A 22,903-nucleotide genomic window follows, 5' to 3' on the forward strand; every position below is an offset into this window, starting at 1 on the left:
GTTGATCTAACAGGTGTGCTCGTCTAACATATATCTAGTAAAACAAACACACACAGGAACACACGCACACGCATATACACGTACGCACACGTGTGCTCACATAAACACACGCACAGACTATACAGTGGCTGTAACTGTTCTCCTCTAGTCTAACCTCTAAGGGAATCTAGCTGGAGCGCCTTCCCAAGCGTCGGCTTCTCAAAGCAACAGAGAAACGCCTCAGCTATTTCAAGGCCCCAGTCCTGAGTCCCCGCCAGTGAATTAACTGGGATGAAATAAGAACAAACCAGCCCCCCCCCCCCCCCCCGACACACACACACATAAATAAATAAGACACATTTAGAGAACAGACATAGTTCCAAACCACTGCAGAGGCAGTCATAAGAGACAAATGTCTCACTAATTGTTTTTATGAAATGGAACCGCGTTCATCCATATTCAATTGCCTTGGAATCAGAGTCTGATTTGAAGTCTTCTGCCATGATAAACATTCTCGCCACGATACCGCGACAAACATTCTCTCAGTCAGTGTCATTGTATCCCCCTCAGTTGACGTCAACCAGTGGTGATTATTTGTGGCGCAGCGCCCACAGAGAACCAAATATGATAAATGGACCCATAATGCGTAGAGACGTTACATGCCCTCAAAATGTCCTCGGAGTCTCTCAGCTGTGCGGTGGAGAGAGACTGCGGTTCTCACAAACAACCACGTGGTTGCAGCAGAGTCCACAGTCAGAATACGCTACACTGCAGTCTGAAGGGGGAGAGAAAAGTGAGTGAGAGAGTGAGTGAGTGAGTGAGTGAGTGAGTGAGTGAGTGAGTGAGAGAGTGAGAGAGTGAGAGAGTGAGAGAGTGAGAGAGTGAGAGAAGATAGGGGAAAATAAAAGTAAGAGAGATGTTCATGCATCCAGAGAGAGTTTAAAACTACTATCAAACTAGTCATAGTTTGTAGGTCCACTAAAACATGCTGGGTGGTTTGGATGACCCATTTGCTAGGTTGCAGGCATTGGGTCACTTAGTTGAGTAGTTTTCTTTAGAAAGAGCAAGGTTGGGTTGTTAATGCTGGGTTATTTATTTATAGGGGACAATGCACATTAATCAACATCAATATTACTGTAATGCAACATCCATGTAAATGTGCATGGGTTAGCCAAAAGCGAATTTTCACCCGTAGTTTCAGGGTAGGTGATGGCCTTTACACAGCCACTATACAAATACTCACTAAAACAATACAAAATACAAATACATTACATCCAATAATATATAATCCTAACAACACCATCATCAACTGTCGTCTTACATATGAGGAACCACAGATAACTCGTGTGTACAGGGTTGGATAGGTTTGAGCCATGTTTTCAATTTCATTTTAAAAGTACAATAATCAGTGCAGCTTCTCAAGTCCGTGGGCATTGCATTCCAGTATATTGTAGCTCTAACAGAGAAGGCAGATTGACTGAATTCACTGTGTTGAAAAGGGACAGCGCAATCCTCTCTAGTTACTGCCCTTGTTATCCTGGAGGTGCTTTCCTTGAGCATGATATGCCGGCGTAGGGGTGGAGGGGCAAGACCATGCAGGATCTTAAAGACAGGGCTCGCATCTACATACTGCTTAAAGCTATCCAGACTAAATCAATTATGTATGTAAATTATATTACAATGGTGGTAACTGTTTTTTAAATCAAAAATCTTGTTTGTTTGTAGAGTGATTCAATTTGTTTGAGAATAGTAGCTCCTGCTTGTGACCAGCATGTGAGGCAATATCTCAAATGTGAGAAGATCATAGCATGCATATATAGTTTGGAGGCCTCCAGAAGAAGGGCTTATAAACCTAAAGTTGTATAATCCAAACTTGACCGTGTTAACCTTCTTCTTCACGTGTTTCTTAAATGTCAAGTTGGAGTCCAAAATGACGCCGAGATACATGAAGTTAGACACAACTTTCAGATTCTCTCCATTAACAAGAACAGCTTGTTGGGAAGAATCAATGGATTTCTTAGAGAAATACATACAAACAGGCTTGTCGATATACACTGCTCAAAAAAATAAAGGGAACACTAAAATAACACATCCTAGATCTGAATGAATGAAATATTCTTATTAAATACTTTTTTCATTACATAGTTGAATGTGCTGACAACAAAATCACACAAAAATGATCAATGTAAATCAAATTTATCAACCCATGGAGGTCTGGATTTGGAGTCACACTCAAAATTAAAGTGGAAAACCACACTACAGGCTGATCCAACTTTGATGTAATGTCCTTAAAACAAGTCAAAATGGGGCTCAGTAGTGTGTGTGGCCTCCACGTGCCTGTATGACCTCCCTACAACGCCTGGGCATGCTCCTGATGAGGTGGCGGATGGTCTCCTGAGGGATCTCCTCCCAGACCTGGACTAAAGCATCCGCCAACTCCTGGACAGTCTGTGGTGCAACGTGGCGTTGGTGGATGGAGCGAGACATGATGTCCCAGATGTGCTCAATTGGATTCAGGTCTGGGGAACGGGCGGGCCAGTCCATAGCATCAATGCCTTCCTCTTGCAGGAACTGCTGACACACTCCAGCCACATGAGGTCTAGCATTGTCTTGCATTAGGAGGAACCCAGGGCCAACCGCACCAGCATATGGTCTCACAAGGGGTCTGAGGATCTCATCTCGGTACCTAATGGCAGTCAGGCTACCTCTGGCGAGCACATGGAGGGCTGTGCGGCCCCCCAAAGAAATGCCACCCCACACCATGACTGACCCACCGCCAAACCGGTCATGCTGGAGGATGTTGCAGGCAGCAAAACGTTATCCACGGCGTCTCCAGACTCTATCACCTCTGTCACATGTGCTCATGTGCTCAGTGTGAACCTGCTTTCATCTGTGAAGAGCACAGGGCGCCAGTGGCGAATTTGCCAATCTGGTGTTCTCTGGCAAATGCCAAACGTCCTGCACGGTGTTGGGCTGTAAGCACAACCCCCACCTGTGGACGTCGGGCCCTCATACCACCCTCATGGAGTCTGTTTCTGACCGTTTGAGCAGACACATGCACATTTGTGACCTGCTGGAGGTCATTTTGCAGGGCTCTGGCAGTGCTCCACCTGCTCCTCCTTGCACAAAGGCAGAGGTAGCGGTCCTGCTGCTGGGTTGTTGCCCTCCTACGGCCTCCTCCACGTCTCCTGATGTACTGGCCTGTCTCCTGGTAGCGCCTCCATGCTCTGGACACTACGCTGACAGACACAGCAAACCTTCTTGCCACAGCTCGCATTGATGTGCCATCCTGGATGAGCTGCACTACCTGAGCCACTTGTGTGGGTTGTAGACTCCGTCTCATGCTACCACTAGAGTGAAAGCACCGCCAGCATTCAAAAGTGACCAAAACATCAGCCAGGAAGCATAGGAACTGAGAAGTGGTCTGTGGTCACCACCTGCAGAACCACTCCTTTATTGGGGGTGTCTTGCTAATTGCCTATAATTTCCACCTTTTGTCTATTCCATTTGCACAACAGCATGTGACATTTATTGTCAATCAGTGTTGCTTCCTAAGTGGACAGTTTGATTTCACAGAAGTGTGATTGACTTGGAGTTACATTGTGTTGTTTAAGTGTTCCCTTTATTTTTTTGAGCAGTGTATAAATGCAGGCAAGAATTAGTCATCCATTTAGTAACATGTACCATAGCTTTCAGTTAACTTGTTTAACAACTAGTTGTCTCTTTTTTGAGGGTACATACAGAACTGTACCATCTGCAGACATCTGCATGTTCACTTGTGGGTAAGCAAGTGGGAGATCATTTATAAAGATGGTAAACAGAAGGGGGCCTAATATAGACCCTTGTGGGACCCGAATGTTATAATTAAGAGAGTCCGACTAAGTGTCCCCCAAACAAACCCTTTGACCTGTGTTTGTCAGATAGGAATACATCAAATGAATAACTTCAGTGGACACATTAAGGGATAGGAGGAATGCAGCAGACTTCCAAGCATTGGGGAAGGGTTGTGGAGATATGACCAAGTGGGTGGGTTAATTATCAAAATCCAGAAGATCGAAGTGATCCAGCAAGCTCATGAATTAGGATTGTTGCAACTGTAGCAAGTCCACAAGACAGTGCAGCCAGCGCTGAATGGAATTACTTTTCAACGGACAAATGGGCAAGGTGTTGTTGCTGACCAGAAACTGTGAATAAAATGCTGCCTAACATTACTAATGATCCATTCGGGTTAAAAAGACATAGTATGTAATTATGATAGCTATCTCAGTCACTGACAATTTTAGACAATGTTAGCTAGCATGCTAGCAAGTAAACAACCGTATGCATGCTAGCTAGCAAACTATTTTCCTGTGCTGTGTGTGTTTGCAAAAATGTAAAGTGTTTGTTGAAGTTTTGCTAGCTAGCTAGCTATATCAGTGCCTGTAGCTAGAAATCTTATGAATATATACACCTGTTCTGAAAGGCCCCAGAGTCTGTTTCACCACCAAGCAAGCGGAACCATGAAGACCAAGGAGCTCTCCAAACAGGTCAGGGGCAAAGTTGTGGAGTAGTACAGATCAGGGTTGGGTTATAAAAAAATATTTGAAACTTTGAACATTCCACGGAGCACCATTTAAATCCATTATTAAAAAATGGAAAGAATATGGCACCCCAACAAACCTGCCAAGAGAGGGCCGCCCACCAAAACCCACAGACCAGGCAAGGAGGGCATTAATCAGAGAGGCAACAAAGAGACCAAAGATAACCCTGAAGGAGCTGCAAAGCTCCACAGTGAAGATTAGAGTATCTGTCCATAGGACCACTTTAAGCCGTACACTCCACCGAGCTGGGCTTTACGGAAAAGTGGCCAGAAAAAAAGCCATTGCTTAAAGAAAATAAATAAGCAAACACGTTTGGTGTTAGCCAGAAAGCATGTGGGAGACTCCCCAAACATATGGAAGAAGGTACTTTGGTCAGATGAGACTAAGATTGAGCTTTTTTGCCATCAAGGAAAACGCTATGGCTGGCGCAAACCCAACACCTCTCATCACCCCGAGAACCTTATGGCAGCATCATGCTGTGGGGATTTTTTTCATCGGCAGGGACTGGGAAACTGGTCAGAAATGAAGGAATGATGGATGGCGCTAAATACAAGGTAATTCTTGAGGGAAACCTGTTTCAGTCTTCCAGAGATTTGAGACATGGACGACAGTTCACCTTACAGCAGGACAATGACCCTAAGCATACTGCTAAAGCAACACTCGAGTGGTTTAAGGGGAAACATTTAAATGTCTTGGAATGGCCTAGTCAAAGCCCAGACCTCAATCCAACTGAGAATCTGTGGTATGACTTAAAGATTGCTGTACACCAGCAGAACCCATCCTACTTGAAGGAGCTGTAGCAGTTTTTAAGGATCCGCCCATTTTTTTCAATTTTCGCCTGAAATGACATACCCAAATCTAACTGCCTGTATGTCAGGCCCTGAAGCAAGGATATGCATATTCTTGGTTCCATTTGAAAGGAAACACTTTGAAGTTTGTGGAAATGTGAATGCAGGAGAATAACACACAATAGATCTGGTAAAAGATAATACAAAGAAAAACAACCGTTATTTTGTATTTTCTTTGTATCATCATCTTTGAAATGCAAGTGAAAGGCCATAATGTATTATTCCAGCCCAGGTGCAATATACATTTTGACCACTAGATGGCAGCAGTGTATGTGCAACGTTTTAGACTGGTCCAATGAACCATTGCATTTCTGTTCAAAATGTTGTATCAAGACTGCCCAAATATGCCTAATTTGTCTATTAATAACTTTTTATGTTCAAAATTGTGCACTCTCCTCAAACAATAGCATGGTATTCTTTCACTGTAATAACTACTGTAAATTGGACAGTGCAGTTAGATTAACAAGAATTTAAGCTTTCTGCCCATATCAGATATGTCTATGTTCTTGTTACTTACAACCTCATGCTAATCGCATTAGCCTACGCTAGCTCAACCGTCCCGTGGAAGGGACACCGATCCCGAAGAAGCAAGTCCACAAGACAGGAGTTAGTGCCTAACCTTAAGAATTCAGAGTTAATGCCTAAACTCAACCCTAACCTTACAAATTTGGAGGTAATGCCTAAACTTAACCTTAAACACTTTGAAATTTCAAATTCAAATTGTATTTGTCACATGCACCGAATACTACAGGTGTAGACCTTACTTACAAGCACTTAACTCTATTTATTGAACTGCACTGTTGGTTAAGAAAATATTTACTAAATAAAAATAAAGTACAAATAAAAAGTAACACAGTAGAATTACATAACAATAATGAGGCTATATACAGGGGGCACCTGTACTGAGTGAATGTGCGGGGTTAAAGGTTATTAGAGGTAATTTGTACATGTAGAGTGACTATGCAGCGAGTAGCAGCAGTGTAAAAACAAATGGGGGGGGGGGGTCAATGTAAATAGTCCGGATGGCCCTTTGATTAATTGTTCAGCAGTCTTATAGCTTGGTGGTAGAAGCGGTTATTAAGGAGCATTTTGGACCTAGACTTGGCGCTCCGGTACCGCTTGCCATGCGGTAGCAGAGAGAACAGTCTATGACTTGGGTGACTGGGGGTCTTTGACATTTTTTGGGCCTTCCCCTGACACCGCCTGGTATATAGGTCCTGAATGGCTGGAAGCTTGGCCCCAGTGATGTTTTGGGCCGTATGCACTACCCTCTGTAGTGCCTTACGGTCAGATACCGAGCACTTGCCATACTAGGCGGTGATGCAACCAGTCAAGATGCACTCGATGGTGCAGCTGTAGAGTTTTGAGGATCTGGGGACCCATGTGTAATCGTTTCAGTCTCCTGAGGAGGAAAGGGTGTTGTCTTCACGACTGTCTTGGTGTATTTGGACCATGATAGTTTGTTGGTGATGTGGACACCAACGAACTTGAAACTCTTGACCCGCTTCACTTCAGCCCCGTCGATGTAAACGGGGGCCTGTTCAGTCCTTTACATGTAGTCCACGATCATCTCCTTTGTCTTGCTCACATTGAGGGAGAGGTTGTTGGACTGGAAATAAACTGACAGGTCTTTGACCTCCTCACTATAGGCTGTCTCAGCATAGTCGGTTATCAGGCCTACCACTGTTGTGTCATCAGCAAACTTAGTGATGGTGTTGGAGTCGTGCTTGGCCACGCAGTCGTGGGTGAACAGGGAGCACAGGAGGGGCCTAAGCACGCACCCCTGAGGGGAACCGGTGTTGGGGATCAGTGTGGCAGATGTTTTGTTGCCTAACCTTAACACCTGGAGGCGGCCCGTCAGGAAGTCCAGGATCCAGTTGCAGAGGGAGGTGTTTAGTCCCAGGGTCCTTAGCTTAGTGATGAGCTTTGTGGGCACTATGGTGTTGAATGCTTCTGGATGAGTGTCCCGCTCCTTTAAAGTGGCAGCTCTAGCCTTTAGCTTGGTGCAGTGTTAGGCAATGAACAGCATTTTCACATAGGTGTTCCTTTTGTGCAGGTGGGAAAGGGCAGTGAGGATCAGCATGGCAGATGTGTTGTTGCCTTACCTTATCACCTGGGGGCGGCCCGTCAGGAAGTCCAGGATACAGTTGCAGAGGGAGGTGTTTAGTCTCAGGGTCCTTGGCTTAGTGATGAGCTATGTGGGCACTATGATGTTGAAAGAGTCCAGATTAGTGTCCTGCTCCTTGAAAGCGGCAGCTCTAGCCTTTAGCTCGGTGGGGATGTTGTGGAACTATCTACCTCAGGCGAGCAATACCTCGAGACTTTTAACACGTACCAGCAGTTATTGACAAATAGACACACAGCCCTGCCCCTTGTCTTACCAGATGTAGCTACTCTGTCCTGGGGATACATAGAAAGACCAGCCAGCTCAAACAGTAACGTGCAATGAAGCAAATTCTTGTTTTTGAAGATGCAACAACTGCATGGGAATGCCCCTGTCTATGTGTGTCAGGGCTCGACATAAAGGGGAGGTTATGGAAACCCTCCGGGCCAGTCGATCATATCATCCCTGTAAGTGGCCTGCTTGGGCCAGTGGATTTTTTTATTTTTATACAACGGGTTACCCGAACATGCCCCAGCCTTTTATCTACACCCCAGACGAAAGCTCTTTGATGATGACAAAGTGTGGTATACCATGGAGCCAATGGAACTCAACACCCTTTCATCAATGCTGCCCGTCTGTGCAAGGTATAACATTTTGTTCAAATAGCAAGGCTGCTATATAGTATATGAATAGAATAAACATCAATGGAATCGTATTATCATTATTAATCGCCCGCTCGCTCGCTCTCTATGAGGCTGCCACATCCCGTCGGTATACCAACCACTGCATCAGAATGACTACCATCCAGCAGCTCTCCGATGCAGGTCTGGAGGCCAGAGAGATAATGAGTGTGAGCGGGCACAGGGCTGAAAGCTCTCTTAGGAGCTATTGGAAGCCGTCCACGGAAAACAGGAGGAGATGGAGTAACATCCTAACAGCTGCGTGCGACAACAGTTGTTCCTGAGAAATGGCGCCCAGCTGTGCTTGAGACCCCGGCGTTAGACAGCTACTTCACTAATTGCACACTGGATGGAAATGTGCAGTTCAATGTGTATCACAAATAAAAAGCTGTTGATGCTGTGACCATCCGGAAAAAAATTGTCATTGTGGTTTCTATTCAGAACCATGGACAGTGCCCCCATACAACGTTTCGATCCGACATTCAATTTTACTATGCATAAACCAGACGTGCGCTGTTTTCAGAACCATGGACAGCGTCCCTAGAAACCAAGGTTCTGGAACTATCAACCAGCGTTTGGGTAGTTTTGCTTTACATGGCAGTCAATACAAAAATAACTAACGACCAGAGAACGCCTAAAATGTCACTTGACAACCAGTGTTAGTGAATGTAGCGTCATGTTTTGTTTAAAAATGGATGGTTTTGGAAATAATCTAGATTTGTTTATGCTGGTAGCCCGTTGTATAAAAGCAATAATACACTCGAGGCCATGTGTCACGGCATTTTTATCATGGCTGTGGTGGTCTACGCCACTCGGCTTGTATTATTGCTTAAGAAATAATGCTATTTTTAATCTAGGCTTTATAATTGATTTATTTAGCACACACGAGCTGCACACACAGGCCTGTAGTTTATAGATAATCTGCCGGGCAGAGAGAGAGCGCAGCTCTCAAACAACTGGTTGTTGGATGGAGCAGTTTATCCGAAGACCGACAGCGGTAGGGTTGGGAAAACCGTAGGAAGGATGTTCCAAATGATGGTTATCTACCAGTAAATACAAAGGCAAGAATGAGTACGCAAACCAGGTATTTAAAACGTTCAAAGTCTTGGTTGAATATTTGCAATGCGCAATTCAGGCATCATGGAATAGGCTACCTTAAAAATCAGACATTTCCTCTAGGCTATTTGGTCTTTGAAAAGTAATTGAAGTTATGGTAGCCGATTTACAAGTTCTACTGGTCCAATATAATGATTCTGTGATTTCATTTCTAATCAGTTTTTATGAGCGATGTAGCCGCTTTCGTTTGTTACCGGCCGTTTCAATTGAAGGCTGTGCTTGTTGTGTAAAATCATGAGCGGTTATAACGTCGAATTTTGCCTTCATCTTGGTTTTCCATACAATGCGTTCCATTACAAAGGAACCCTGTTTTTGGTCTCTTTCTCGTTTGAAAACACGATACAAAAACCGATTTACAACTCTTCGACATCTCAAATGGCGAGACTGACTAGCTACCAAATGGACGGACTGAATTTGTGTTAGGAGCATGATGTTATTTAGTCAGGCAACACCCACATTATTCTGACATATTTGAATGAAATCATGTAAATGTAAAAAATTATGTGAATGTCAATGCAGAAATGTCATCAGGTAGGTCTGTAAATAAATATATTATTCTTAAAGTGGTAATGCACACGTTTTTCCAAACATGTAGTTTTTTTCCCTACAGACAATTACAACAATAACATTTAAGTTCTTGAAAATGACAATTAAGTGCTTGAAAAAGTCGCTGGAAGTACTTGCATTTGACTTGCCAATGTCTGTATGAACCCTGTATAGGCTACTTGCTCAGGCCGCAAATGAAAGATAAAATCACCTGCTATTGAAATTATGCACGCATCATTGGCTTTCCCGGTAGAACTTGACGGTAAAGTATTTTATTCATTTGGGCCAGTAGCTTTCAGTTGGATGGCACTGGCCCTGTGTAGGCTACTACTTGCAAATGTACTAATGTTGAGCCCTACTGTGTGCGGTTCACATAAGGCCTATATGTCGATCACCTTGTGTTAGCCGTTAGCAATGTTTTCCGTTTTCGGGTAGATGGAAAGGCAATTAAAAGGTAACTACAAAGTAGCCTATGCCTATCTCAAATCAAATCAAATATTATTGGTCACATACACATGGTTAGCAGATGTTAATGCGAGTGTAGCGAAATGCTTGTGCTTCTAGTTCTGACCGTGCAGTAATATCTAACAAGTAATCTAACAATTTCACAACAACTACCTAATACACACAAGTGTAAAGGAATAAATAAGAATATGTAAATTTAAATAAATGGATGAGCGAAGGCCGTGCGGCATAGGCAAGATGCAGTAGATGGTATAGAGTACAGTATATAGATATGAGATGAGTAATGTAGGGTATGTAAACTTTATATAAAGTGGCATTGTTTAAAGTGACTAGTGATACATTTATTACATCATATTTTTTATTATTAAAGTGGCTAGAGATTTGAGTCAGTATGTTGGCAGCAGCCACTCAATGTTAGTGATGGCTGTTTAACAGCCTGATGGCATCGAGATAGAAGCTGTTTTTCAGTCTCTCGGTCCCTGCTTTGATGCACCTGTACTGACCTCGCCTTCTGGATGATAGCGGGGTGAACAGGCAGTGGCTCGGGTGGTTGTTGTCCTTGATCTTTTTGGACTTCCTGTGACATTGGGTGGCGTAGGTGTCCTGGAGGGCAGGTAGTTTGCCCCCGGTGATGCGTTGTGCAGACCTCACTACCTTCTGGAGAGTGGGCGGAGCAGTTGCCGTACCAGGCGGTGATACAGCCCGACAGGATGCTCTCGATTGTGCATCTGTAAAAGTTTGTGAGTGTTTTTGTTGAGAAGCCAAATTTCTTCAGCCTCCTGTGGTTGAAGAAGCGCTGTTGCGCCTTCTTCACCACGGTGTCTGTGTGGGTGGACCAATTCAGTTTGTCCGTGATGTGTACGGCGAGGAACTTAAAACTTTCCACCTCCACCACTGTCCCGTCGATGTGGATAGGGGGATGCTCCCTCTGCTGTTTCCTGAAGTCCATGATCATCTCCTTTGTTTTGTTGACGTTGAGTGAGAGGTTATTTTCCTGACACCACACTCCAAGTGCTCTCACCCCCTCCCTGTACGCCGTCTCGTCGTTGTTGGTAATCAAGCCTACCACTGTAGTGTCGTCTGCAAACTTGATGATTGAGTTGGAGGCGTGCATGGCCACGCAGTCATGGGTGAACAGGGAGTACAGGAGAGGGCTGAGAACGCACCCCTGTGGGGCCCCAGTGTTGAGGATCAGCGGGGTGGAGATGTTGTTACCTACCCTCACCACCTGGGGGCGGCCCGTCAGGAAGTCCAGTACCCAGTTGCACAGGGCGGGGTCGAGACCCAGTGTCTCGAACTTAATGACGGGTTTGGAGGGTACTATGGTGTTAAATGCTGAGTTGAAGTCAATGAACAGCATTCTTACATAGGTATTCCTCTTGTCCAGATGGGATAGGGCAGTGTGCCGTGTGATGGAGATTGCATCGTCAGTGGACCTTTGGGGCGGTAAGCAAATTGGAGTGGGTCTAGGGTATCAGGTAGGCTGGAGGTGATATGATCAAAACAAAATACTGCATAGTTTCCTAAGGACGCAAAGCGAGGTGACCATCTCTGGCGGCGCCATGTATTCTCTGGGAGAATCATGATTATTTGCATAAATCCAGAGGCCATTTGTTTTGATAACTCCCTCACAAGTGCTCTACACTACAGTCTGGCTGGTGTTCATCTGAATTAAAGGGTAACTACACAAAAAAAATCTAAATTATTCAGATTTTTTCCAGACCTAAGAAATGGTCCCCTAATGTGGTTTAAGCTTTGTTGTTGGCATAGACATCACATTTTTTTGTTTTTCTATGAAAATGTGTGATTTTGAGAGACAAAACCTGAAGAAAAAAAACAGGGAAATCACAGTCCCCGCTTTCTTTCTTATTGCCATGGTACACATGCTGTCGATTTGGTATCAAGTATAGTTTTTTTCTAATTCTGCCCTCTACAGGATTTTGCAGAAAAAAAACACATGGCAATTTGAAATCTGCAATAAATCCGCGTCTGCACTTTATGTTAACAGTCTCTTTTCTTTGCTGTTACGGTAAATCTATCAAGCTCAGTGTAAAAACACAAGGGCATGCTAATGTAAAAGATGGCTAGTCATTATTAGCCTGGTTATGTATGGAATGATGAGACATTATGAGACACAAGCCCGCCCCCCCCCCCCCCCCCAAAACAAATGTGTGTGACCAAATCATGTGCTGGTGCCTCCAACTGAAAGAGGTGGGAAACGTTTCTGTAGAACCCTGGAGAGGGATAGAGGAAGAGAGGTGGAGAGAGAGGGATGAGGAGACGGAAACAGAGAAGAAAGAGCAATGCAGACACTGGAATGGGCAGAGGAGATGATAAAAGACTGGATAAAGGAATGGGAAGAAGACATTTAGAGGGCATGAAGGGAGATGTTTAGGGGATGAAGGGAGGAATGGAGAGAGGCGCATCCTCCCCCACACGCTCTCATTCCTCGGGCAACACAGAGGAATTTGTGGTGTTTATGTAACGAACTGGAGGACTGGCTCCTAAACACACGTTCAGCCACACACACACACACACACACACACACACACACACACACACACACACACACACACACACACACACACACACACACACACACACACACACACACACACACACACACACACACACACACACACTACAAAGGCAGGATTAGGGAGACTGGAATAACACTGCACAAGACTTCTTCAGCCACCAGAAATAAACCTGTATACATCTTCAGCCACCAGAAATAAACCTGTATCCAACCAGTATTAAAACAAACATGCCAAGGTTGCTAGGTCTATTATGGCCCTAAACTGGTAAAGGAAGCTCATCAATGTGTCTGCATGTGCGTCCATGCATGTGTGTGTCTGTGTGCATCTTTGCGCCTGTGTGTGTCACAGACCCAGATTTATGTGTGGCATGTTTCTCTCTCTTGGGCAGGTCCATTTCCTTTTACAGGGTCGATACACATTGACGAAGCAGTATTTTACCCACTCTACAATGAAGAGACTGCCCTGTTTGTATCCTACACACATTTCAGCTGTGTGGGAATCTCTGGATCCACAAATAACAATACACAACACCCCCAGTCAGACTCATATTGACATACCCACATGATCGCTCTCTCTCTCTCACACACACACACACACACACACACACACACACACACACACACACACACACACACACACACACACACACACACACACACACACACACACACACACACACACACACACACACACACACACACAATTATCGTTGCCTGATAATAGGTCCATGTAATACATCAGAAAATAACCTTGACACTGAATTACTGTAGATGCTAAAAAAAGGAGAGAGAGAGAGGGGGATAGAGGAGGAATATAGGAGGACAGGGATTACCTTTTCACTTATCGCATATCGACTGTAGCCTGCTCTAGTCACTGAAACAGAGCTGAGGGGATGAACAGACGAAGCAGAGAGAGAAACAGAGACAGAGCGGGTGAGAGATAGAAAAAAGGCATAGAGAGACAGAACGAGATGGAGAGAAAGAAAGAGAGTTGAAGACCAAGATGGAGCAACAGAAATACGGAGAAAGAGGCGGAGATGGTGGGAAAGAGCAAAAGAGAGAAAAATAAAGAAAGAGCGAGAACAGTCTTGAGCGTTGGATGTGTCTCCTTTAGCAATTCCAACTCAACCGCAGTCATCACTTTACCTCAACTCAAACCAAATCAATTTATTCAAATATTTGCCCTCTTCTCTTTGTCACTCCCTCTCTCTGCAGTGGACATTCTCTCTTCTAACCCGGGAGAACAGTGGCGGATGAAGCGCCAACTCAAAGACTTTTTTAAGAACAGCTTTTTGTTTACTGAACAAAAATATAAACGCATTTTCCATACGCACAAAAAGCTAATTTCTCTAAAATTTTGTGCACAAATTTGTTTACATCCCTGTTAGTGAGCATTTCTCCTTTGCCAAGATAATCCAGCCACCTGACAGGTGTGGGATATCAAGAAGCTGACTAAACAGCATGATCATTACACAGGTGCACCTTGTGCTGGGGAAATTAAATAGCCACTCTAAAATGTGCAGTTTTGTCACACAACACAATTCCACAGATGTCTCAAGTTTTGAGGGAGTATGTAATTGGCATGCTGTCTGCAGGAATGTCCACCAGAGTTGTTGCCAGATAATTTAATGTTAATTTCTCTATTATAAGCTGCCTTCAATGTCATTTTAGAGAATTTGGCTGTACGTCCAACCGGCTCACAACCAGAGACCACATGTAACCACGCCAGCCCAGGACCTCCACATCCGGTTTCTTCACCTGCTGGATCATCTGAAACCAGCCAACCGGATAGCTGATGAAACTGAGGAGTATTATTATTTTTTTTTAAATTTACCCATTTTTCTCTCCAATTTCATGGTATCCAATTGGTAGTTACAGTCTTGTCTCAAAGCTGCAACTCTCGTACGGACTCGGGAGAGGCGCAGGTCGAGAGCCGTGCGTCCTCAGAAACACAACCCAACCAAGCCGCACTGCTTCTTGACACAATGCCCGCTTAACCTGGAAGCCAGCCGCACCAATGTGTCGGAGGAAACACCGTACACCTGTCGACCGTGTCAGCGTGCACTGCGCCCAGCCCACCACAGGAGTCGCTAGTGCGCGATGGGACAAGGACATCCCTGCCAGCCAAACCCTCCCGTAACCCGGACGACGCTGGGCCAATTGTGCGCCGCCCCATGGGTCTCCCGGTCGCGGCTGGCTGCGACAGAGCCTCTCTAGTGGCACAGCTAGCACTGCGGTGCAGTGCCTGAGACCACTGCGCCACTCAGGAGGCCCTACTGAGGATTATTTCTGTCTGTAATAAAGCCCTTTTGCAGGGGGAAAATAAATTCTGATTGGCTGGGCCTGGCCCTCCAGTGGGTGGCTGCACCCCTGCCCAGTCATGTGAAATCCATAGATCAGGGCATAATGAATTCATTTCAATTGACCGATTTCCTTATATGAACTGTAACTCAGTAAAATCGTTGAAATTGTTGCAGGTTGTGTATATATTTTTGTTCAATCTGCAGGATCCGTCAGAGATATATGATCCTCTATAAACTAACCAGAACCAAGATACTTTACCAGCATAGACACAACCTTCTGTTGCTTGGTTAAAAAAAAAAATCGAGCAAAATAACCCGGAATATTCAGACCTTGAAAGTCTCATGAACACCTATCTAAACCCTGAGATTTTGGGTAAGAGTAACTTCGGTTAAGAAGTTCGGTCAGCCTTCAGGTAGGCCTTCTATGCAGTGACATGGTTGTTAGCTGTTAGGAAAAGGACAGTGCTCCATAGAGCGGTGTAAGAGAAGTAGAATGTTTTGGTAGAGAGAGGTTTATAGAGAAGAAGACATGTGGGAGATAATACAATGCAAAACAACATTTGTCGTGTCAACGGAGAAGGTGCCAGCCTGCTGGGTAGCATATCCCTCACCCTGGTGTGGCCAACGATTTGACAAAACAGGAAACAGGAAGCTGTGGCGGGGGTCATTACTTCAGTCGGACCTTGAGGTGTCATAACCTCTGTCCAATCTGATAACCATCTGACAAATGGTAGCCCTGTGGAGTGGAGGGATGGTGTGTGTGTGTGTGTGTGTGTGTGTGTGTGTGTGTGTGTGTGTGTGTGTGTGTGTGTGTGTGTGTGTGTGTGCGCGCATGCTGTCATGAAAATGGAAGCTTTAGTAAACTAGTTACATTGCATAATTTACCTTCACAATTAAGACATGTATTACTAGAAAAGGGAGAGTACTCACTGGACAGCTAAGGAGAGAAAATACAGACTATTTCAATATTGTTTCTAACCTGAAATGACTGAAAATAATATTATGTTAATAAACCCACTCATACAGACCTCCCTGCATTTCTCATTTCTTTATGTTTGTATTTCAATAGACCAATATCCCTTACACACTGATTAGAGGTGAACAGTTAGCTTTCATATCTGATTGACCTCTCTCTCGCTTTCCCTCTCTGTCCCTCTCTCTCTCCCACCCCTCTCTCTCTCTCTCTCTCTCTCTCTCTCACACACAAAGTTTTCCTCCAAAGTCAAAATGAGATTAAACTGAAACTGGAGGATGAATAGTGGAACGGAGCTGGATAAAGATGTTATCTCCAAGCCATTATTAGATATGGTAAAAGCGTCTGGAATAATTTGTCAAATGCATTAATTGGTTTTCAGGCACGCTTTTGATCAATCCATAGGAAATCTCCTGGAATCTTTTGAAAACCCATTGAAATAAGAGACTTTTCTCTAACCCCAGGACTTCTCCATGCATGAGTAATAACATACATCACTATCGCTATCTGACAAACTGGGGGAGAAGAGTGTGTGTGTGCATGTGAGTCCATATGTGTGTGTGTGTGTGTGTGCGCGCGCGCGTAGGAGCGTGCGTCAATGTGCGTGCTTGGCTGTGTGCGTGGCACTGTGATGCTGTTGTGGAGCCATGGGGTCCTGGCCGTGGCCTCTCTCTCCCAGGGCCTGGGTTAGATGACCTTTACAGTGCCCGAGTCAACAGCCATTAACTCCAAGGCTGTAGCCAGCCGGCTGTGACATCAAGCTCTAGCACAGGCACTGCTATCGCCTGCCTGGGCTCTGCCTACCCATAATCATTCATAGCATCAACACAGAACACACACACTGATATCACACACACACACACACACACACACACACACACACACACACACACACACACACACACACACACACACACACACACACACACACACACACACACACTCTCACACACACACACACACACACACACACACACACACACACACACACACACACAACAAAGATAATCGAAGCGGAGGAATGTACCTTCATGTCATGCGTTCTGTTCTAATCAAATTAGTGAAGCGAAATGCTCTGTTCTTCAACTTTATTACCATAGTGCTTTGTTCCATGCCAAAACATTACGGAAGCAAAGCGGATTCCAACGACACACTTCAAAACAGCTTATATTACACAAGATTGTGTAAACTAAGGTCTAAAAAGACAAACCCCTAAAAGACATACGCCTCGCACAGCAATCCTTCGTCAGACATCTCCTCTCATTTCTCAGTGTTGCTCATGCAGAATGGATTTATCCTGAATACATTTCACTGATCTATTGTACTGCGACACGAGCACATATTTAAAGAAACCTACTTATCCTGTGTGTTTTCAGAGGTGTCATATACAGGTGACCTTGTAAAGAGGCAGTTCCACAGACTCCGGAACCTTTTATCTCCCACATTAGACGAATAGATTCCATAATAGATATCGATATGGCCACGCAGCTGTAATTCCAACCCTTTCGCTGGTGTTTGCAATAAGTGTTTTCCCTCACAAGTGCAGGTCTTATGTGGGTTGACCCTAAGAATAGCGCCAAAGACGGCCTGATTTACAATATGTGTCTGTAACGGAGGGAGATAAAAGGAGGGAGGGATGGAGGGGATCGATAAGTATGTGTTTCCATTAATAAGCAGTAGGTTTACAGTATAGTGTATTACTGTGGTATATTTTCTCCAGTAATGGGCCTGTACTGTATATCCTCTGGCTGTGATTGTGTGATTGGGAGAGAGAGACAGAGAAGTCATAGAGACGTGACACAGCAAGTAACTATAGGAGTTGATAAAGGTGAGAGCGAGAAAGAGATGGAACATTGTATTGAAACACATGCAACACCCTCAAGTCCTGACAAAAAAAATAAGGAAAAATGGGGGGTGGGGGTGAATAAAAAGTACTGTTTTCTTTTACACTTTGAAAACAAGCGATGCAATTTGGAAACTGGTCATGAAACTTTAACACCGGATTGCCTTGGGCAGAGTAAAGTTCACAGGAAAAGGGCAGAAACCACATTAATCTTTCAACAGTGTCAACAATACAGCCATCACCACAACCTCCTCTAGAGCCTTAACCTCCCTCTGACACGTGGCGCACGGCCAAAGGCCCACTAATGTTTTAATAAACCATTTCACAGGAAGAAAACAGTAAATGAGCAGACTAAGTGAAAAATCTGCCAATGTGCCCTTGAGCAAGGCACTTAACCCTAATTGCTCCTGTAAGTCGTTCCGTATTAGAGCGTCTGCTAAATGGCGTAAATGTAAATCAAATCCACACAACAAAACAAGAAAAACACACACACACACGCACATACAGTGCATTCGGAAAGTATTCATACCCCTTCCCTTTTTCCAAATGTTGTTACATTAAAGCCTTATTCTAAAATTGATTAAATAAATACAAATCTAATCAATCTACACACAATACCCCATAATGACAGAGCAAAAACAGGTTTTTAGAAAAAACAGAAATACCTTATTTATATAAGTATTCTGACCCTTTGCTATGAGACTCGAAATCGAGCTCAGGTGCACCCTGTTTCCAATGATCATCCTTGAGATGTTTCTACAACTTGATTGGAGTCCACCTGTGGTAAACTCAATTAATTTGACATGATTTGGCACACACCTGTCAATATAAGGTCCCACAGTTGACAGCGCACGTCAGAGCAAAAACCAAGTCATGAGGTCGAAGAAATTGTCAATAGAGCTCTGAGACAGCATTGTGTCGATGCACAGATCTGGGGAAGGGTACCAAAAAATGTCTGTAGCAATGAAGGTCCCCAAGAACACAGTGGAATCCATCACTCTTAAATGGAAGAGGTTTGGAATCACCAAGGCTCTTCTAGAGCTGGCCGCCCAGTCAAACTGAGCAATCGGGGGAGAACGGCCTTGGTCAGGGAGGTGACCAAGAACCCGATGATCACTCTGACAGAGCTCTATAGATCCACTGTGGAGATGGGAGAACCTTCCAGAAGGACATCCATCTCTGCAGCACTCCACCAATCAGGCCTTTATGGTGGAGTGGCAAGACGGAAGCCAACCCTCAGTAAAAAAGGCACATGACAGCCCACTTGGAGTTTGCCAAAAGGCACCTAAAGAACTCTCAGACCATGAGAAACAAGATTCTCTGGTCTGATGAAACCAAGATCGAAGTCTTTGGCCTGAATGCCAAGCGTCACGTCTGGAGGGAACCTGGCACCATCCCTACGGTGAATCATGGTGGAGGCAACATCATGCTGTGAGGATGTTTTTCAGCGTCAGGGACTGGGAGACTAGTCAGGATCGAGGCAAAGATGAACAGAGCAACATACAGAGAGATCCTAGATGAAAATCTGCTCCAGAGCGCACAGGACATCAGACTGAGATGACGGTTCACCTTCAAACGACCCTGAGCACACAGCCAAGATAACGCAGGAGTGGCTTTGGGACAAGTCTCAATGTCTTTGAGTGGCCCAGCCAGAGTCCAGACTTGAACCCGATCAAACATCTCTGGAGAGACCTGAAAATAGCTGTGCAGTGACGCTCCCCATCCAACCTGACAGAGTTTGAGAGGATCTGCAGAGAAGAATGGGACAAACTCCCCAAATACAGGGGTGCCAAGCTTGTAACGTCATACCCAAGAAGACTCGAGCCTGTAATCGCTGCCAAAGATGCTTCAACAAAGTACTGAGTAAATGGTCTGAATACTTATGTAAATGTAATATTTCAGTTTTTTATTTATTAATACATTTGCAAACATTTCCAAAAAACTGAGGGGGGGGGGGGGGGGGGGGGGGGGGGGGGAATAAGGATGTAACGTAACAAAATGTGGAAAAAGTCAAGGGGTCTGAATACTTTCCGAATGCACTGTACACAGTCAGAACACACACCCACAAGTACGCATGAAAAACACACAAATCAATCGCCTCCACCTACCTCTCTCGCAGGTGCGTGACCAGTACCCCGTGCCGGTACAATCACAGATAAACCGGTTCCATCCCTCCTTACAGACGCCTCTGTTCTTACACGGGTAGCTCTCGCACTGTTTCCCCACCACCTTGTTGCACGACGGCTTGATGCCCGCCCCGTTCTGAGCCTCAGCGATCTGTCGGATGTCCTTGCTGCGCCCGTCGATGAAGAGGTCGCGCACGCAGCCCACGTAGCCATAGTTGAGCATGGCGGTCCACAGCTCGGTGGGCAGAATGAGGTTGGCACGGTCCGAGGGTAGACCCCCCAGGTACATGTCTCCTTCCAGGTCAAGGATCTCACTCTCACCGCTGGCTGTGAACGGGGTGCGCCGGCTGTTGACTGAGATGGTGCCTGGAGAGGGTGAGGAGACGGTTTAAAACCACAGAATGAAATAGAACATTTTGACGTTGTATTTCTATCATTGTAAGATAAGACAGTACTCCCATGCACAGTAGGGCAGGGGTTTCCAAACTAGCCTCCTCAAACTCAAATCTGGATCTCAAAGCCAGTTCCAATGCATTTTTCAATTTTCCCCACTCGTCAGGGACTGATTTAGACCTGGGACACCAGGTGGGTGCAACTAATTATCTGGTAGAACAGAAAACCAGCAGGCTCCGGACCTCATAGGGTTAGAAATGAATACCCCTGTTCTAGCCTATGTGGGCCCAATTGGAATCTGTGTGCTCAATAAATACAGTATTTTCAAAAAGGTTACTATGCTAGCTACAGTAGCTGTCACCTCGCTTTACTAGGCCAGCGTATCGTTACTTTTCCACACTCGTCTACAATGACGGTAGAGTTTTGACGGCTGACAGCCTTTGAGATGCTGAAGATGTTGAGTATAGCATAACGCATTGGTAATCCACTGTCTGAGTAAGGTATTGATACAGGGCACAGGGTTTCCTGACGCTCTCTCTGTCAAATAGAGTCTCACAGCTTAGGTTACGATATATGAGCTTTGTGATTATAGTAGACCTCCGAGAGAGGGAGAGAGGGATAGAACAAGAGAGTGAGAGAGAACTGAGAGACAGTTACAGCGCAGACACTGCTGTATGGCAGGCTTATCTCTGTTTATGTCTCAAGCCAAGCAGCAGAGTGTGTGTGGCCTCTCTGTGTGTCCTTAACTCAGATCCAGAGTGCGATGGAGAGCTTGAACAGTGTGTATACGCGCTTCTGTGTTCATCTGTGTGTGTGTATATGTGCAGCCATGTGTGTGTGTGCCCATGTGTGTATGGCGGCAGCGGTAGATCAATAGCAGTAATATGTGCTGCAGTGAGTCACCTGGCCATGTCATCCCAGCCTTGTCTAACAGCCTGTCTGCCCTCTGAGACCCTCACAGGCCCAGCACTGGGCAGAGAGTGATACGCTGCACTCACATCAATACAACAACACACACACACACACACACACAGACACACACACACACACTCAGAGAGAGTGAGAGAAGGTAGTGATAGAGAGATGGGGATAGGGGAGTAGAGAGTGGGAGAGGAGGGTAAAGAGGACTCACCTGAGCGTCCATCTCTCTGTATGTCCACGTGGTACCAGGCCCCGTCGTTGACCTTGTTCTGGGTGGCTTTGACCTTGATGGTCCCAGAGCCCATGTCTAACAGTAGGTATAGACTGCCATCCAGCAGCTCCACCGCAAAGAAGTCGACCTGAGATAGATCGTCAAGGTGTTTAGTTCATCATAGGGGTACAACACATATCTTTACAAAAAAAGGATATATAAATCCAAGATCCTTGAACGCAGATGTTTTGTTTCTTACTTACACTATTGAATGGATTATTTACAGTTTTAGACATAGCTTTACCTAAAGGCTAAAGTGAATGGTTTGTTTGATTCATTCGTCATTCATTGGCTTACCTTGGTGTTCTTCTGACTGCGTTGGGCCTCCTTGCGTTCCTGGGGCTTGCCGTGGGTGAACAGGATGAGTCCGTTGGGTTCCGAGGTCCTGAAGTCAAAGGAGATGGAGCCCATTCTCTTGGTGTTCCACTTGGGCAGGCTGATGTAGGCCTCGGGGGTCTCGAAGGAGATAGGGTCCAGGGTGGCCACGTTCTCACACTTGAAGACCACGTCCCCCTGGATCTTCATCTTAGGGTCTACGATGCGGGCCAGACGGGAGAGCTCCAGACGGATATCGTTATTCTTGTAGACCACCTGGACGGAGAGATTGGTAGAAGGGAGACAGAGGTTGTGGTCATTTTCAAGGTATGGTCAAAGTAAGTTATTGCAAACCTTTTAACGTCAACCTCTGTATCCAGTCTTCATCATTACCTTCACCGTAAAGAAAAATATCACATCATTAACTGATCGTAACAAATATACACTGAGTGTACAAAACATTAAAAACTCTTTCCATGAAATAGACAGACCAGGTGGACCCAGGTGAAAGCTACGATCCCCTTTTGTATCACTTCAATAGGCGTAGATGAAGGGGAGGAGACCGGTTAAAGAAGTATTTTTAAGCCTTGAGACATGGGTTGTGTGTGTGTGTGCCATTCAGAGGGTTAACGGGCAAGACAAAAGTTTTAAGTGCCTTTGGGGGGGGGGGGGGGGGGTATGGTAGTAGGTGCCCGGTTTGAGTGAAGAACTGCAATGCTGCTGCAGTTTCCCATGTGTGTCAAGAATGGGCCACCAACTCGACACAACCGTGGGATTCATCGGAGTCAACATGGGAATCCCTATGGAACGCTTTCTAGCCCGTGTAGAGCCAATGTCCCGGCGAATTGAGGCTGTTCTGAGGGCAAAAGGGGGGTGCAACTCAATATTAGGAAGGTGTTCC

The 22,903-nt window shown here is 45.2% G+C and overlaps 1 protein-coding gene across 1 annotated transcript in view; it reads right to left on the reverse strand.

The window, feature by feature from the left end:
• The window catches only part of nrxn3a (neurexin 3a), a 324,550-nt gene that overhangs the window by 278,904 nt on the left and 22,743 nt on the right, over positions 1-22,903 (reverse strand). The window contains exons 2-4 of the mRNA XM_039009038.1: positions 21,985-22,278; positions 21,628-21,775; positions 20,085-20,468 (exon numbers count right to left, since the gene is read on the reverse strand). Of these exons, the coding sequence (XP_038864966.1) occupies positions 20,085-20,468; positions 21,628-21,775; positions 21,985-22,278 (826 nt within the window). The remainder of the gene's footprint in view (positions 1-20,084; positions 20,469-21,627; positions 21,776-21,984; positions 22,279-22,903) is intronic.

The sequence above is a fragment of the Salvelinus namaycush genome, chromosome 15, assembly GCF_016432855.1.
Source record: "Salvelinus namaycush isolate Seneca chromosome 15, SaNama_1.0, whole genome shotgun sequence".
Classification (NCBI taxonomy): Eukaryota; Metazoa; Chordata; class Actinopteri; order Salmoniformes; family Salmonidae; genus Salvelinus; species Salvelinus namaycush.